A 17,806-nucleotide genomic window follows, 5' to 3' on the forward strand; every position below is an offset into this window, starting at 1 on the left:
TGTAAGAGTTTATTATATATTGGTGATAAACACGTTTTTTAATCTCTTCCTTTATGGCTGATGGCTTTTTTTTTTAAGTTTCACTTATTTATTTATTGAGAGAGACAGAGGGAGGGAGGGAGAGAGAGCGTGAGTGGGGGAGGGGCAGAGAGAGAGAGGGAGAGAAAGAATCCCAAGCAGGCTCCACACTGTCAGCACAGAACCCGACACAGGGCTTGATCCCATGAACCGTGAGATCATGACCTGAGCCAAAAGAACATCCAATTTCTTTAAATAAATAACGAATAAAATATATTTGCCTTCAGGGCACCTGGCTGGCTCAGTCAAAGAAGCATGCAGCTCTTGATCTCATGTTCATGAGTTCAGGCCCCACATTGGGTGTAGAGATTACTTATAATAAACTTTAAAATATATACATGTGTATGTATGTATATATGTATAAGATATATACATGTGTGTGTGTGTGTGTGTGTGTGTGTGTGTGTGTGTAGTCATAGTCTGAGGTTTCTTCCAGAAGCTTAATAAACATGTTAGTTTAAGTCAAGAACATTTAAAATTTTTTTTTTTCAACGTTTATTTATTTTTGGGACAGAGAGACACAGAGCATGAACGGGGGAGGAGCAGAGAGAGAGGGAGACACAGAATCGGAAACAGGCTCCAGGCTCTGAGCCATCAGCCCAGAGCCTGACGCGGGGCTCGAACTCCCAGACCGCGAGATCGTGACCTGGCTGAAGTCGGACGCTTAACCGACTGCGCCACCCAGGCGCCCCAAGTCAAGAACATTTATAGTCTACCTTGTTCCACATAGAATTTGAGGCAATCAATATGAATAGTTAGCAAAATATTCTTTCTTTTAGAACAAGATGAATCTTGAAAAAAATTAGATATTCTATAATTACCTCATAGGCCATGCACCAAATAAGCATAGCATATTTAATCTCATTGTCTTGGGAGAATTCATATGCATGTCCTGTCCTTTTCAGTTGGGTTCATTTCAGTTGGAAGCAGGCCTCTGTCAGCAGTTCCCAAGTTTTTAGCTTCAATAAATATTTTAGGGTTCTGCTTTTTTCCTCAAATATTTGTCGCCTTTGGCTTTAAAAACTCCATATGGTAGGAAAGTTAAAATGTGCAAAAGCATATAGTTATTAACTTTATTCAACATACATTATGTGGGATCATAACCTTGTGGAAGAATGCTTAGGAAGAAATATTTACTGTATATTTACAAGGTGGACTATGCCTATGTATACTTACATGTCTTTATACGAATACATTTATGTTTATGAATCCTTCTACATATATAGTAACTCTCGAGTAAAGAAACTGGCTCCACAAGCCTTCCAGAGAAACAGTTTTCATTTTATGATATATGTACATATTTCTTTCTCTCTTTTTTAGAGGGTCCACTGTGTTCTTTAAAATTTCCAGGGAATGGGGCACCTGGGTGGCTCAGTTGGTTAAATGACCTCAGCTCAGGTCATGATCTCACGGCTCATGGGTTCAAGCCCTGCATCAGGCTCTGTGCTGACAGCCTGGAGCCTGCTTCAGATTCTGTGTCTCAGTCTCTCTCTGCCTGCCTGCCTGCCTCTCTCTCTCTCCCTCCCTCCCTGTCTCCCCCCCCCAACAATAAATAAACATTAAAAAAAAATTTTTAGGGGCACCTGGGTGGCTCAGTCGGTTAAGCATCTGACTTCAGCTCGGGTCATGATCTCGCGGTTCGTGAGTTCAAGCCCCGCATTGGGCTCTGTGCTGACAGCTCGGAGCCTGGAGTCTCCTTTGGATTCTGTGTCTCCCTCTCTCTCTGTTCCTCCCCCACTCACACTCTGTCTCTCCTTCTCTCAAAAATAAATAAAAATTAAAAAAAATTTTTTTTAATTGCCAGGGAAGAGTGCCTAGGTGGCTTAGTCTGTTAAGTGTCTGACTATTGATCTCAGCTCAGGTCTTGATCTCAGCAATCTCAGCATCTTGAGTTCAAGCCCTACGTTGGGCTCCACACTGGGCATCGAGCCTACTTAAAAAAATAAAAATAAAAATAAACTAAAATTGCGAGAGAATAAGAATCCAGATTTCCTCTTGTTTGTATTCTGATGCTTCATGCAGTATCTAAAACATTGATTGTAGAATACGTCATTGGTGAGAAACTTCTATTTCTTCCCTTGCTTGGTTTCCTTGGCTTGGGTTCCTAAGTGTCAGGAGGGGTGAGAGGAAATACAGGTTTGCTTCAGGCTTGCTGGAGAAGTTGATAGAGGAACAGAAATCTTTCATCCTGTCATGTTACCCTGGCCCAGACTTATGGTCACTATCATTTATGGCTAGGAAATGCCTGAAGTTTATATAAGTCCGTGGCCTTTAGGCTTCACCTCATTTACATAAATAGTGAAAATAACGAGAAATATAGTAACAATAACATTATTAAACATCTTTTTTTTTACTATATACTATGCTAAGCTCTTTATATATTTATTTCACATGTCATAATAGCCCTGCAAGTTTAATATTATTATATCATAATTTATGACTACTGTCCTTACTTTTTAGCTAAGAAAACCAAACCTTATAGAAACTAAGTAGTTCCCAGGGTGCCTGGGTGGCACAGTCGGTTAAGCGGCCAACTCTTGATTTCGGCTCTGGTCATAATCTCAGGGTTGCTGAGTCCAGGCCCCACAACGGGTTCTGCACTGTGTGGGGCCTGCTTAGGATTCTCTCTCTGCTCCAACCCCGTTCGTGCTCTCTCTGTCTCTCTCTCCCTCTCAAAATAAATAAAACTTAAAAAATTAAAAAAAAGAAAGTAGTTCCCCAAGATGACTATGTGAGTAAGTGGCAGAAAAACCAGGCTTGTGAGTCTATAGCCTGTACTTTTTTTTTAAGTTGGGAAGGGGCAGAGAGAAAGGGTGAGAGAATCCCAAGCAGGCTCTGTGCTAGTAGCCAAATCAAGAGTTGGACGCTTAACCAACTGAGCCACCCAGGCGCCCCAGTCTATACTCTGTGCTCTTAACCACCGTCCAGTATTGCCTCCATGGCAGAAAATCATGACTTTGGCTGAAATATATCTTTGGTATGGAATCTGCTGTGCCTTTGTGCAGGTATCACCTCTTCCTCAGTTCCCCCTTCTAAACAAACGTGGTAGCTATTGCACCAAGAACACACAATGCAACATTATTAGAATGAATGATAATAGAGACCCAGGAGCAATAAGTGTAACTGAAATATCTCATTAGCAGTCAGAATGTTCACGGCAGATGACAAAACTGAATCTGTAGAACCATTTACTTTCTAGATAGGAATCTGTCGTACCTCTCAGTTGGCAGAGCAAGGGATCTCCCCCTATGGAGGCAAGGGAGAACATTCAACTCCACCATATGGCCTGAGTGCCATTGGTCCCACCCAGTCAGTCCCTAGAATCTGTCATTTGTCGACTGTTATCAGTATCTTCCTTTCACTTTTCTAGGGTTGTGGCTGAGAAAGTAAAGGATGTTCTGTTTATGCGGCCCCGGAAGTACATCCGCTGCTCCAGCTCGGAAAGCACAGAACCTGGCTACATCAACATCATGGAGTTGGCAGCATCTGTGTGTCGCTATGACCTAGACGACATGGACATCTTCTGGCTCCAGGAACTCAATGAAGACCTCGCAGAAATGGGTAAGTTCTTTTCTTACAACTAAGTTATTCCTTGATTTGACTCGTGGTTTTTTTTAAGTTGTCAGGACCATTTAACTTGCTTTCATCTTGTGGCTTCTTTTCTTTTCTGGCCTTTTCATTTATTTTTCTCTTTGATCTTACCTTAATGAGGCATTTCTTGAAATGCATAAATATACTGAAATAGAGCAATAATATTTAAATCTGACCTTTTCTTTCCTTGTTCATTGTGAATAGCACAGGTCAGGGATGGCATGTAGGTTTTATAAGATTGTTTTCCAGTTCTGATTGTGAGAGTGATCATGGCTAATTGGACTCCTGGTTGAGGATTCTGAAGCTGGTGCCTGGCTCAGCCCCGAAAAACACTCTGATCAGTGGGCAGGGCCAGGGGCAGCAGCACTTCTGCCGTCTCTGCCGGGTGGACAGAAGTTCTAACTTCAGCATTAGGCAGCACCGCTGCACCCGACAGGTCAGTGTGTCCGGTGAGCCTTGATGCCAGACTTGTCATTTCCTGCCGGAAGGAGAACGAAAGGCCTAGGGCAGAACTTCCCCTAAGCAGTTCTCAGCTATCTCACTACCTTTAGCGAGTTCTGAAGTTGTCATGCAGGTCTCGAAAAATAAAATTCAATGAAGCAAAGGCAAGCAAACAAACAAAAACAAAACTTGGAAGTACACGTAATAATAGTGGTAAAGTGATGGTATGCCGTACCGTACCGTGCCGGCAGTGCTGGGAAATGCTAGGCTGAAAGGAAACTCACTTTATGCTTACACACAGCTCTTCGACCAGTCTTCAGCCTGAGCGGTGTTTAGGTCCAAATGGTCCTTTGGAACTCTGTGGGTGGTTTTATTTAAGTCTCCATAGGAGATACGGTAAAGCATACATTTGATTGCATTTTTGCTTGAATCACGTTTATCCGTTGTTAGCACAACAAGGATCAGCAGTTCTCCTTTTCTTCCCTCCCTCCCCTTTTTTTCTTTCTTTTGAGGTTGGTGTCTGAATGCATGTGAATAAAAACTTAACATCGTATTACATCCAGTTTGGCATGATGGTGGCAGTTATTCTGTCAGTAACCAGTACTTCTTGCTTTTGAAAACTTTTTGCTGTATGTCTTCTCTTGCTCTGCCTTCCAAAAGGAGAGAATGGGTGTCAGTTTAGGGTGAGAACCACAAAGGGAAGAGAATGAAAGACTGACAGAGGGGGTAAGTCAGAGTATGAGAGCTTAATCGAGTGGATTGACGGTTCAGCGTGCAGTTGTGCTTAGGAACCGTATGACATCTATATACATTATGATCATTCCAGGCCTGCCTTCGGCATGACACCACCTGATGACGAGGTCCCTTTGGTATTTTGCAGTTAATTCCCTTTGGATGATTTTTTTATGGCCTTTTTTTATTTTAGAGTAGTTTTAGATTTACAGAAAAGTTGTAGACGTAATACAGTTGCCATGTACCCCTCACACAGTTTCAGTTTCCCCTAATGTGAATAATGTCTCACTTGCCCACAGTACGTTTGTCAAAGCTAAGGAACCAACACAGGTACATTACTATCATCTAAATTCTAGACTTTATTGAGGTTTCATCAGTTCTTCCACTAATGATCTTTTTCTGTTCCAGGATCCCATCCAAGACACCACATTGCATTTAGGCTGGGAAGAATTTTAAAAAAGGATTGCCTTATCTCAAGTCTTACTCTTTAGAGTAAATCATATTGTAGTGAGGCTTATAAAAGCTTAAAATAAACTTGTAAAACCAACATTAAATTAAGCATATTTTTTGGTTCAGATTAAGGAATTTTAAAAATTGAGTGCTTACTACATAGCAGGCACTATACTAAGCAGTGTACAAACATTACCTCATCTCAGCCTCACAAGAAATCAGTGAGTTTATATTATTGTCCTTATTTTATAGATAAGGAAACTAAGCCCTGAAGAGGATAAATAACTTGTCAGAGTTTACGTAACCAATATAGGGTCAAGTGGAGTATCCTCCTCCACGCCAGGAAAAAAAAAAGTGTGTGATTTGTCTTGGCTGAAAAAAGGAAACATACTACCTAGGTGGTTTTTGCTTTCATAAGTAGCTACGACACTAAAAAGGTTGTTTGGAATTCCAGAGTCTCTTAGTATAGCTTATATTACAAATGAAGTAGAATACTTGGGTAAATTTGTTTGAATCATTGTCAGAATTGTTCCTGAGTTTACAAGCTGTTAAATATATATGTGCTCTCACTAAATCATTAGTCCCCCCAGAAAGAAGTATGTTTAGTTGTTGCCAGTATCCACCATATGAATCTTTTAGTTGGGTTTATTAAGTTGGTTTTATTTAATTAAAAGTTTTATTTAATTAAAAGTATAGAAGGAAAAGGAATCAAGAGGCAAAAAAAGGTAATTTCAGAATTTACAGCTAGACCTTTGTGGATGCTAATAGGTTTATTTTATATATATAGTTTGCCGTTGGAAAATATTATTGGATATTTTTAAAAGTCGGGCTTGAAAAACAAAATGTTTCATATGTACAATGACATTTACAGAACCTAGAATTTTCTTTTATGACTTAATACCTTTTTATGTGAAAATTTCCTCATATAATCATTCGATGGGACTCATTTGCTAAGAATGAATTATTATTTATGTCCAAATAGTTATGTGATCCTAATTGTCTTATTATGCTGTAAATTAAAGTGTTCAAAATTACAAAGCTCAGTAGGAACTTCTCCCTCAGTGGGAATAAGAGAAAACAGATTTAGGAGGAGACTGGTTAGGATGTAGACAGAAAACTGAAAGAGTCAGTAATACATCTTACAAGGAATGTGGTGAAATGTATTTCTCCTTTCATGTGTCAAACACTAATACGTGATGATAGGTAAATATTAGAATAGCTCTAGTAAAAGATTCTTTGAAATCTGGTTGTTTTAGATCAGGGAAGAGATGGTTTTATCTCTTAGAATCCCTCCATCCTTGCACCGGGCTCACAGTAGGTGATTTGGGAATGACAGCTGACTGATGGGTTGATTGATTGTTTGTATTTCTGTGCAGGTTGTGGGCCAGTTGATGAGAATCTTATGGAAAAGACAGTAGAAGTCCTGGAACGCCATTGCCATGAAAATATGAACCATGCTATTGAGACAGAGGAAGGGCTAGGCATAGAGTATGATGAAGATGTGATCTGTGATGTGTGCCGGTCTCCAGACAGTGAAGAAGGGAATGATATGGTGTTCTGTGATAAGTGTAACATCTGTGTACATCAGGTTAGTGAGAGTGGAGACCACCGCCTCCCCACGGTCAGCCTTTCTGAAACTCAGTGATGGTCTCCAGCACCCATATCTGGGTAGCAGTTTGCATTTAAGGGGGAAAACAAAGATTTGGCCTGGCTGTTCTTCAGTAATTCCTTTAGAAACAATACTTGTGATCCCCAAGGTGACTGACTTACTAACTTTACCCCAGGGGGCTAAACCCAGATCTTTATCGTGTCCCCTCATACCCGTGCTGTTAAGATTGCCTCGTTTGATACTTTTACCGTCCCCTGGGGAGTCTCCTTGCTGCTGCCCGGGAGTCTCTCTTCTGCCTTGGAATCCCTGCATGGTCAGTAACCTTGGTGAGTTTACACTTCCTACAGCTGGAAGTCCAGACTCTTTTTGCTAGCACCCAGAGCCCTCTCCAGTCCTCCCGATAAAGAACCCCCAGGAAGCTGAGTCCAATACACTTCTAAAGATCATAGAATTTTAGGACTGCAAAAAACTATCCCACTCCTCAGTTTTACGGATAATACCAGGAGAGGTGAAATGACTTTACCCAAGCTCTTCCAGTTGGTTGACAGTTATTTGTCATCCTTTCTACCATAATGCCTTCTTAATTAATTATTAATGATGATGATGGTGATGATATCAACATTCTTTTTGGCTCTTTCCTTTTCTTCCTCCCATAATCCCTATCCTCCAGCAAAATAAGGTTACTTAAGGGGGGCAGTGATGACTATTCCTGACACCGTCCTGTCTCCATGTTTCAGCCACACCCCAACTTAAAATGCTTTCTCCCACCTCCATCTATGAAAAATCTATGCATCTTCCAAGATCTAGTTTAAGTCTTGTCGTGAACGCCCCTACCCTAAATGATTTTTCCCTCTTCTGAACCTGTTGTATATCTCATTGATTTCATTAATTTATCTAGCAAATAGGTATGCAGCACCATCCATGTGCCAGGACTTACGCCACATGCTGAAGGCTCAGTCAGTGATGAAGAGGCAGACATGGCCTTTGCTCCCAGGGTTATCAGAGTCTGGTGTAGAGGCTACATGGAAACTGCCCAGTTAGCACAATACGCCAGGTGTTTTTGTAGACAGAAGTTCCATGCTGCCGTGTAAGTGCATGGGAGGGATGGAGATCAGGGACAACTTCCAAGAGGTGGCATCCAAGCTGAATCTAAATGCCACATACAGCAGCAGTGCGTGTTCAGGCAGAGAGGCGAGCACATTCAGGCAGGGTAGTGGGAGTGGGCACAGTGTATCAGAGGCAACTCTGAGCTGTTCAGAGCTACAGAGAGTGGTTGGGTGGAGCAGGGGAGGATGGAGAGCGACAGCACAGAGGGATTACAAGGGCCACGAGTGACAGGCCCTTGCTGACAAACTAGGGCACTTTGGTTTTGTCCTGTCAGCCCTGAAGGCTATGAGTTGTATTTTAGACCACTGTGGCTACAAAATGAGATTAAGTAATGAATGCACTGGGGCACCCGGCCGGCTCAGTTGGTAGAGCATGTGACTCTTGATCTCGGGGTTACGAGTACGAGTTCAAGTTCCATGTTGGGCATTAGAGATTACTTAAAAAGGAAGGAAGGAAGGAAGGAAGGAAGGAAGGAAGGAAGGAAGGAAGGAAGGAAGGAAGGAAGGATGGAAGGAAGGAAGGAAGGGAGGAAGATAGAAGGTAGGTAGATAGATTAGATAACACAGGAGATCAAGGGAAAACAGGGCTTAAGACTTTAATTGCCTGGGCCACCTAACCTAACCCTCTGCATTAGAAGGTACTCAATTATTCTGTGACCCAGTTGGGCCTTTTTCTTCATTTTACTTGTTTCCTTTAAAAGAGTTCATTTCAAAAATTTACCTTCACTCTACCAGTTATTGGCATTTATGTCACACCTTTAGTGAGAGAGGAAGTATCGTTTAAGTATGAACATAAATATCTGATAGTACAAGTCCACAGTCCTTCCTCTGTAGTTCCAAAAATTTTTAAAGCTCTGAAAACTGCTAGATTTTGCTTAAGTTTAGCACCAGAACTGACTTGGGGCAATACTAGAACTCACCCAATATGAGGCTATTTATACTGTTTATCCCATTTTGCATAAATGCTCATATAGTTTGCTAGAGAAATATTAATGTATTTGAGAATACGGTACTGCCCCTGGTCCCATTGGGAGTTAGGTGATATACCATGCATGTACTTAATACTTTCCTAAGATCTGACCAGTTTTGAATTTCCTGATGTTTCTCACCCTGAATCTAATCATTTAGATACATGATTGTGGATCTATAGTAGACTTGAAGGGAAAATAGTACAAAGGTCATCTGTGTATATTTTCTGTATCTATCCTTCACAGTAGGGACAAACACTAAGGAATTATTTTCAGATTCTTTGACTAAAAAACGAATGTAGCCTAATAATTCTCCTCAAAGATTATTTTATCTGTTTTGAAAATATATCCAGTAATGACTATAAATGATGCCCTTTCCTCACGTAGAAAGTGATGACAATAACACCTGGCCAGGCCTTGCAGGATATAAGCTGGTATGTATTAAAGCTGAATGTTGTTGGGGCGCCTGGGTGGCTCAGTCGGTTAAGCGTCCGACTTCGGCTCAGGTCATGATCTCACGGTTTGTGAATTTGAGCCCCGCGTCGGGCTCTGTGCTGACAGCTCAGAGCCTGGAGCCTGCTTCGGATTCTGCGTCTCATTCTCTGTCTGCTCCTTCCCCACATGTGCTCTGTCTCTCTCTGTCCCTCAAAAATAAATAAAAATGTAAAAAAAAAGTTGAATGCTGGTGCCACACAAAGTTTCATATAAAAGAGATTCTTCCAAAGTGAGTAGTATATTCACTTGAATTCTGAAGAGATACTGAGGTTAGAGCTCCCTCTGTTGACTGAAAAGTGACTTAAAATGATTTGGAAGATTCGGTTTACTCCTTAATAGAATCAGGGACATGTTGACATCTCTATTTTTTAAACATAATTTTTTTTTATTTACCGCCACCATATTATGTCAAATGTTTGTTCCTATGCCACTTTAACACACTTGTGTCAGTACTTTAGAAGAGAGGTTTACATCAATAGACTTGAGGTTTTAACTTTAAAAATGTGAAAATCAGGACCATTCCAAGTCCCTTTGTATGTTCCATTTTTTGGTTTTCAGCCCAGGTATTGAACACTCAAACCAAGGCCTAAATTAATTTGCCTGAAGTTTATGCTCATAGTTTTTATATCTGTCATATATACATTTGGCACTGAGTTTATTAACCCCCTGAAACTATATGTAACACATATGTCTGTGCACGTGTGCAGTTTTCTCAGGAGAATCCACCCTTTACCATTTTGTAGTCTGGAAAAACTTGAGAACCACTGCTATGCAATACAAGCTTTTATGATCCTATGACCATGAATAAGTATATACAAGGGCTTAGTAAATGATTTTCTGCCCAATAAAAGGACCAGGAGATAAAGGGGATCCCTAGAACCACTGGTTTTTCTTTTGCTGGTCTGTAAGAGGCTCTCTTTTAGGGAAGAATCTTGCTTTCTTTTTTTTTTTTTTTTTTCAACGTTTATTTATTTTTGGGACAGAGAGAGACAGAGCATGAACGGGGGAGGGGCAGAGAGAGAGGGAGACACAGAATCGGAAACAGGCTCCAGGCTCCGAGCCATCAGCCCAGAGCCCGACGCGGGGCTCGAACTCACGGACCGCGAGATCGTGACCTGGCTGAAGTCGGACGCTTAACCGACTGCGCCACCCAGGCGCCCCAAGAATCTTGCTTTCATTTCCTGGCAAACATTCTGGACCTCAGAGAAAGAAAAGCTCTGACGGCTAGGAGCCTTATAAAATGATGCCCTACTGTTGGAAGAGCAGCCTGGTTGGAATTCAGCCTCAGTTATTGATATAAATTAATTTGTTCTACCAAACCACCTATTCGACCTCAGCATAGAAAGCATTCCAGATAAACTGGTGATAAAAGACCTACCCCCCAGTGACCTTAGAGTCTCACTGAGGAGATAAAACATAACAGCTAGAGTCGGGAAGACTACACGATGCCGCCATGTACTTGGTGAGGGAAACCATGTTGAGTAGAGGGCAAGGGTCAAGTGGAGAAGACACAAGGGGCTCTATGACCTGAGAAGTGAGGTGAGGAGCACCAGGCTTTAGATCACGGGCTGGCAGACTTTTTCTTTGAAGGGCCATATGGTAAATATTTTAGACTTTGAGGGCCGCATTCAGTCTCTGTTACATATTCTTTTTTTTTTTTTAAGATTATTTTATTTATTTATTTATTTATTTATTTATTTATTTTTGATATGAAATGTATTGTCAAATTGGTTTCCATACAACACCCAGTACTCATCCCAAAAGGTGCTCTCCTCAATACCCATCACCCACCCTCCCCCCCCCCCCACCGCCATCAACCCTCAGTTTGTTCTCAGACATATTCTTTTAAAAAAAAAAAACAAACAACATTGCTCTAAAAATATGAAAACCATTCTTAGCTTGTTGGCCTTAACAAAACAGGCCTCAGGTAGTAGTTTGCCAACCCGTAATTTAGATCAGGGTGGGGGTGAGAACAGAAGGAATTTCTAGAGGGTTTGTTGCTGTGCAATGGTATGAAATCTTTGTTTTAGCAAGAAGAATATGGCAGCCAAATAGTAGAAGGATTGAAGGTGTGAAGGGGGTGGAAGAGAATTTAGGAATAAATCAATTCAGGCATAACATGATAAGGACTTGGATGGAGCAGTTGTGGTGGGGATGGAGAGGAAGGTCAGAGCCCAAGGGCCACTCTGTAGGGAGGACTGGTATGCCCCAGGGACAGTGGATGAAAGGAAGTGGATAATATGAGTACAGGAATTTCGGATCTGGAAGCTGGGAAGCATGGTGGTGATATGGATAGAGAGAGTTTGGAAAAGGAGCCAGTTGAGGGGTAACACGATAGTAACTGTTGGAACCTGAATCCGAGCTATGGGTGAACCTCCTGGGGTACGTACAGATTTTGAAGTTGCCATGGTGAATCAGTCAGCGGTGGAAAGTTTGCCAGGCCACATGGGGATCCAGGAGGCCCCCCAGGTTTAGTCTTTAATGGTGAGAGTAGAGCAGTAAAGAGGGAAAGGATGGGCGGGCGAGATTTGAGGTAGTAAAAAAGGAAATCCAGAATGTTTTCCAAACTAACCCCCCCTCCCCTACCAGTAGTTCATTTATTTGTCCAAATTCATTCCATGAAGGATTTGAAGCAGCTTCTAGAACTCTGTGGAGTATTGTGATTAGTCTAATATTCTCTTCAATTCAGGATTCATTCACAAGTCCGTTTTCCTTCAACCCAAGCAAGTAATTGCTGTGATTTGCTGAGTGCTTTTTATACACCAGGCACTGTTAGGCTCTTGAAGCATTAGCTCATTTGCTCCACAAAAGTTTCATTCTGTTTCTTTTTCAGCACTTTTTTCTTGATTACAACAGTACATGACATGTAGAAGTTATTCCGTTAGTGTATGACTAAGTATAATACATAATTTTGAAGAAGCTTTAGAAAACAGAGGCAGAAAAGAAAAGAAGTATGTAATCCCCAAACTCAATAACAGTTGGGCCAGCCTTTTTGTATGTATTTCCTTCTAGTCTTACTCTATTGTCCTTAAAGTCAGTTCTCGTAGACAGACATGCTGATCTTAGATGCTGGAAGGTGCCTTTTTTTTTTTTTAAGTGTTTTAAAATTACTAAATCCTGGATATGAGCTTTTGGGGCCTTATTTGCCTTTCTCCTAAAAGCAGAGAGTACTCTGTGACTGCACCAGAGCAGACATCAGCCCTGCTGAAAAGATGCTAACCATTCTCCCCTCTCCTGCTCGTGCCTCCAGGCCTGCTACGGCATCCTCAAGGTCCCAGAAGGCAGCTGGCTGTGTCGTTCCTGTGTCCTTGGCATTCATCCACAGTGTCTGTTATGTCCAAAGAGAGGTGGGGCCATGAAGACTACCAGGACAGGGACTAAATGGGCTCATGTCAGCTGTGCCCTGTGGATTCCAGAGGTAAGACTCATCCAGGCTTGAGCCCATTTGCTCCAGGTGCACCTGTTTCCCATGGCATTCAGACCGACTCAGGCTTCATGGAGATGCTTCATTCCTGCTCCTGCTCCTGAGGTGATAATGCTTCCACTTGAGCTCTCTCACACCCTTCTTGGATGCATGTGAGCATGGAAGCCCACGCTGATTAATTTATAGATGGTGCCACCAGTGGTAGTGAATGAATTTGTATGAGAAGAGAGCCAGGATATGAGCAGATTTTTTTAAGGTGCAACTTACGCTTAAAATACCAAATACTAAGTGTACAATTTCATGACTTTTACACATATCTGTAACCACAACCCAGACCAAGACAAGGAACACCTCAGAAGTAGACATAGAGCACCCAGAAGGATCCCTCATACCTGCTTTCCAGTCCCTATTTGGGTCCCTATTACCATTTTGATTACTATCACTATAGATTAATCTGTTTTTGAATTTCATGTAAATGGAATCATACAGTATGCACTCTTTCCTGTCTGCCAGCACTCCATGTTGTAGTATGGATCAGTACTCATTTGTTTCTTGCTGAGGAGTATTCTGTTGCATTGATCTACCATGATTTATTTATCCATTCTCCTTTAATGGACACTTCCGTTGTTTCCAGTTTTAGGTTATTCTGGATGAAGTGAGCATTACCTCTTTTGCCCACTATGATGGTTGCCCTTTGATTTTTGAAGCCTTTCTTTAATGTTGTTGTTTTTTTTTTTATTAAAGAGAGGGAGCACGAGTCGAATAGAGGGGCGAGGGGAGAGAGAGAGAGAGAGAGAGAGAGAGAGAGAGAGAGAGAGAGAGAGAATCTTAAGCAAGCTCCATGGTCAGCATGGAGCCCAATGCGGGGCTTGGTCCCATGCCCCTGGGATCATGACCTGAGCTGAAATCAACCAAGTGAGCCACCCAGGCGCCCCTGATTTTTGAAGCTGTTTTTAGAGCTTAGACTCAACATTTGTCTAAGAGCCTCTTTGTTCTGAACTCCATCCCTAACTATTTAATCTGGCCCTTCGGTTGCTGATATTTCATAAGAGGCTGTGTGCTCACAAAATTGATTAAAAAGGGCTTCCAAACATTACTTCTTCTTACTTCTGGCTGCTCTTTTTTTTTTAACCTGTTTAAACATCCCACGCACATCCTCTTTCCCCAACCCCTATCCAAGCCAGCACATTTGTTAACTGCAAAACAAGAGAGACTTTAGAATTCAGTTCATGGGAAAGCTGATGATACTGTATCAGTAATTCATTCTCCCTTAAAACTTCCTGGCACCTGGCTGGCCCAGTGAGTAGAGAATGCGACTCTTGATTTCCAGGTTATAAGTTCGAGGCCCACGTTGGGTGTAGAGATTACTTCAAAAAATCAAATAAAAAAATAAACAAACAAACTTCCCTGGCTTTATTCTTGTTAATGACAGTTCCAGGGGAGTTAACTATCTAACAATTGAGCTTAGAGTCACATAGTTAAACTGAAAGTCCTCGATAAATACTACAGTATTCTTATGGATTTAGGAGTAAATATTTTTTTTTAATATTTGGATAATGGTTCCTTTTTCTTACTAAGAATGTCCAGCTCGTAGACTGACATGAACTCTCAGGTTTCTGGCCTGAGAGTGACTGGTCTCCAGCAGCAAATGTCCCAACTAATAGAGCAGGCGCTCTCAGCATATAAGAGTCTAGAACATGACTCAGGAAGAGTCCTTTAAAAATAAAAGGAGCTGGGGCTCCTGGGTGGCTCAGTCGGTTGAGCATCCAATCTTGATTTCAGCTCAGGTCATGATCCCAGGGTTGTGGGATCAAGCCCTGCATTGTGCTCCACGCTGAGCATGGCCTGCTTGGGATTCTCTCTTTCCCTCTGCCCCCCTCCCCTGCTCACATTCTCGCTCTCTCTAAAATATAGAAAGAAAAGAAAAAAGAAAAGAAAAGAAAGAAAGGGAAAGAAAAAGGAAGGAAGCTGTCTTACCTGTTGACATTGCTTATTATGGTTGTTTTTAGTACCTTTTGGGCTGCTCAAGATCTCTGTGATCTTTCTACTGTTAGTTTCTGCATGTGGGTAGAACTTGTACTAGTTTAACCAGCCTTATTCAAAGTCCTTCACTTTTTAAAGTTGTATCTCTCTTGGAAACTCCTGTACACATTTGTAAGCGAGAGGGAGAACACTTTTTATCAGAAGTTGTTTGACCCCTTGTTTTCATATGGAAAAAACTGTTTTCCATCTTTTGTTAAAGCATTCTTTCCTTTCAGCACTCTCCCAAAGACTAATTTCACTTTGAAGCTACTTTGGCTGAGACAGTAGAGCAAACTGATGATGGTTACATGATTTAAAAGACCATGGTTTGAAAATGTTACCATCCCCATCCTTCCTACTTACGTGCTGCGACCTCTTCATTACACAGATTGCTGCGACTTTGCAACAATATCATGATTCTTTATAAACCGAACCGAAAGGCTTGTCACTGCCTGTTTTTCATCCTCAGTTGATTAAATGACAAAACGAGGCATGTGGCACCATCTCTAACAGACAATAGATGCTAGATCTTGTGAATTTTAATTCCGTTCCTTAGTGGCTTTCTTTGGTTCCTAAGTAAAGTGTAGATATGTATCTTGGATTCATTAAGGTAACCATGCCTAGCCTCCACTCCTGCCCTCTCATCCTATATATGAGTCATGTCCGTTACTGGAAATGATCAGAGGTCTGAGCAGTGGCTAGAGACAGGTTTTATTTATTCTTGGTTCCATAGTAACCTTAAGAGATGTGGCCCACCTCATTGTCTTGATGGCCTGAGCGTCACATAACATCATTTGTGGCTTGTGAAAGGTACTTCTGGAATGCCTTGGTGCCTCTGCCTTATGGTGGTGTTTTATTTATAGGTCAGCATTGCTTGTCCTGAGAGGATGGAACCAATCACCAAGGTGTCCCACATTCCACCCAGTCGATGGGCCTTAGTTTGCAGCCTCTGCAAGGTGAAGACAGGGGCCTGTATTCAGGTAAGTCACTGAGAGAAGTGGTGGGGTGGGTACCACTGAACTGGCCAGACTCAACATCCCAGTGAGAGCAGCCTCTTAACTGAAAGTTTACTCGGGAGGCCCTCCACTCACTCCTCCTCACAGGGGCTCTGCCATGGTACAGACCATTTCTGGAGCGGTTTTTTTTTTTTTTTTCAGACGTTGCCTCTGGACCCTTCAGCTTATTCTTTTCATTCATAGTGGTAGTTAACTTCCATCCTTTGCTGTCGGATCTGATGAATTAGGTGATTTCTGAAGCTAGATGATAACCATCCTGGGTGGAAACAAGCCATAGATCGAAAACAACCAGGCCCAGGTTCCAGGATGATTTAACCAATGACTCTGCTGCTGAACTAAGTACAACTCAGTTTGGAAGGGAAAGATGCATCTGAATAGATAAATCCTGGTGGATAGGCCCGAAAGTCCTGCTCACAGGCACATATGTTGCATACAGTAGTACAAGTAAAGTTTTCTGAGACGTCTGAGGTACAGGAATTCAGCTGCATAAAGTAGAAGTAGTAGCTGGTGTGCCCAACAGCAGCAGTTGGGTGGTCGATGAGACTGGGAGAGGCCAGTTATCTCCAGGAAAGGCAGAACGGTTGACCCTTCTACTCCCCAGGCCTCCTGCATAGGAGCTACAGATTGGTTGGAGTTAGATTTGCCTGCTAAGCTTCTTCACAGAAAAGGGGCCTTATGATGTTATAGCTTAGGGACAGTGGCTCTAGGTATTTCATGAAGTTTCTTGCTGTCTGGCTCATCTTGTAGATTTCTTGCTACAGACCCGGGATCAGCGACTCCTCAGAATAACCTTGGTTCATTTGTTGGGAAATGGTATTTGAAGAACACAATATGGGAGCGCCTGGGTGGCTCAGTCAGTTAAGCAGCCGACCTCAGCTCAGGTCATGATATCACAGTTTGTGAGTTCGAGCCCTGCGTCAGGCTCTGTGCTGATGGCCCGGAGCCTGGAGCCTGCTTCGGATTCTGTATCTCTCTCTCTCTCTTCCCCTCCCCCACTCATGCTGGCTCTCTCTCTCTCTCTCTCTCTCTCTCAAAAACTAAATAAACGTTAAAAAAAATTTTTTTTAAAGAACACAATATGGACCCCAAAGGCCCTTTTAATTTTTTAAATTCATTTTTACACCTGACAGAATTGGGTACTTTGCCCTGCTTTTTTTAACTTTTTCCTGCTGATACTATTTAACTACAGCAGTTACAAAGGAAGAAAAACTTGAGGGAAAACTATTCCCACGGGGTCTACTACCATAATGCATTGCCTGTTTAGGTTTTCCTAAGTTCTCTCCCGGTTGTTTCTCATATGTGAGCCCCTCGGGGGCCAAGGTTGTACATCACTCTTCCATGGATTGCCCCTAGCACAAAGGAGAGTGTGCCTGCCCGTTGTCAGTGTTCAGTTAGTGCTTACTGAATAAATATATCCATACTTAATGGTATCATAGATTTGTTTATAACATGCATTCTCCCCACTAAAACAAGAAAAGATTTTCCGTGTTTTTATAATTATTAGTACTTTTATAATAGCACATTGAATTTATATCCATTAGTTTACTTATTTTCATTATTGTGGTACCTGCATTTTTCTCCTATCTTTGCTATTTCAAGGGATGGTTTTTTAGAATAGTTAGTAATTGGTGGCATGACTGTGGAGAGAGAACACTGGCCTTAACCTTAGCCGACCTGAATTTGCATTACAGCCCCACATTACCACATTCTGCCACATTGTCTGAGTTATTTATCTGAGTTTTATCTTCCCTTATAGACTGTGAGCTCAGACTGTTTCCTCCTTAGATCCCCCAACCCCTGACATGGCGGACAGACAGTAAATATTAGATTGATGGATGGATAAAACATTCTAGAGTCGGTTTTTCATCTTCAGG

General features: G+C 41.9%; 1 protein-coding gene across 1 annotated transcript in view; it reads left to right on the top strand.

Moving 5' to 3' along the window:
• Window positions 1-17,806, top strand: part of JADE3 (jade family PHD finger 3) — a 62,304-nt gene that overhangs the window by 29,291 nt on the left and 15,207 nt on the right. Inside the window, exons 4-7 of the mRNA XM_047076128.1 lie at window positions 3,449-3,639; window positions 6,669-6,880; window positions 12,721-12,888; window positions 15,780-15,896. Coding sequence (XP_046932084.1) covers window positions 3,449-3,639; window positions 6,669-6,880; window positions 12,721-12,888; window positions 15,780-15,896 — 688 coding nt within the window. The remainder of the gene's footprint in view (window positions 1-3,448; window positions 3,640-6,668; window positions 6,881-12,720; window positions 12,889-15,779; window positions 15,897-17,806) is intronic.

The sequence above is a fragment of the Lynx rufus genome, unplaced genomic scaffold (assembly GCF_022079265.1).
Source record: "Lynx rufus isolate CCGP_SWC_20201006 ecotype Redwood Valley unplaced genomic scaffold, mLynRuf1.p SCAF_14, whole genome shotgun sequence".
Taxonomy (NCBI): Eukaryota; Metazoa; Chordata; class Mammalia; order Carnivora; family Felidae; genus Lynx; species Lynx rufus.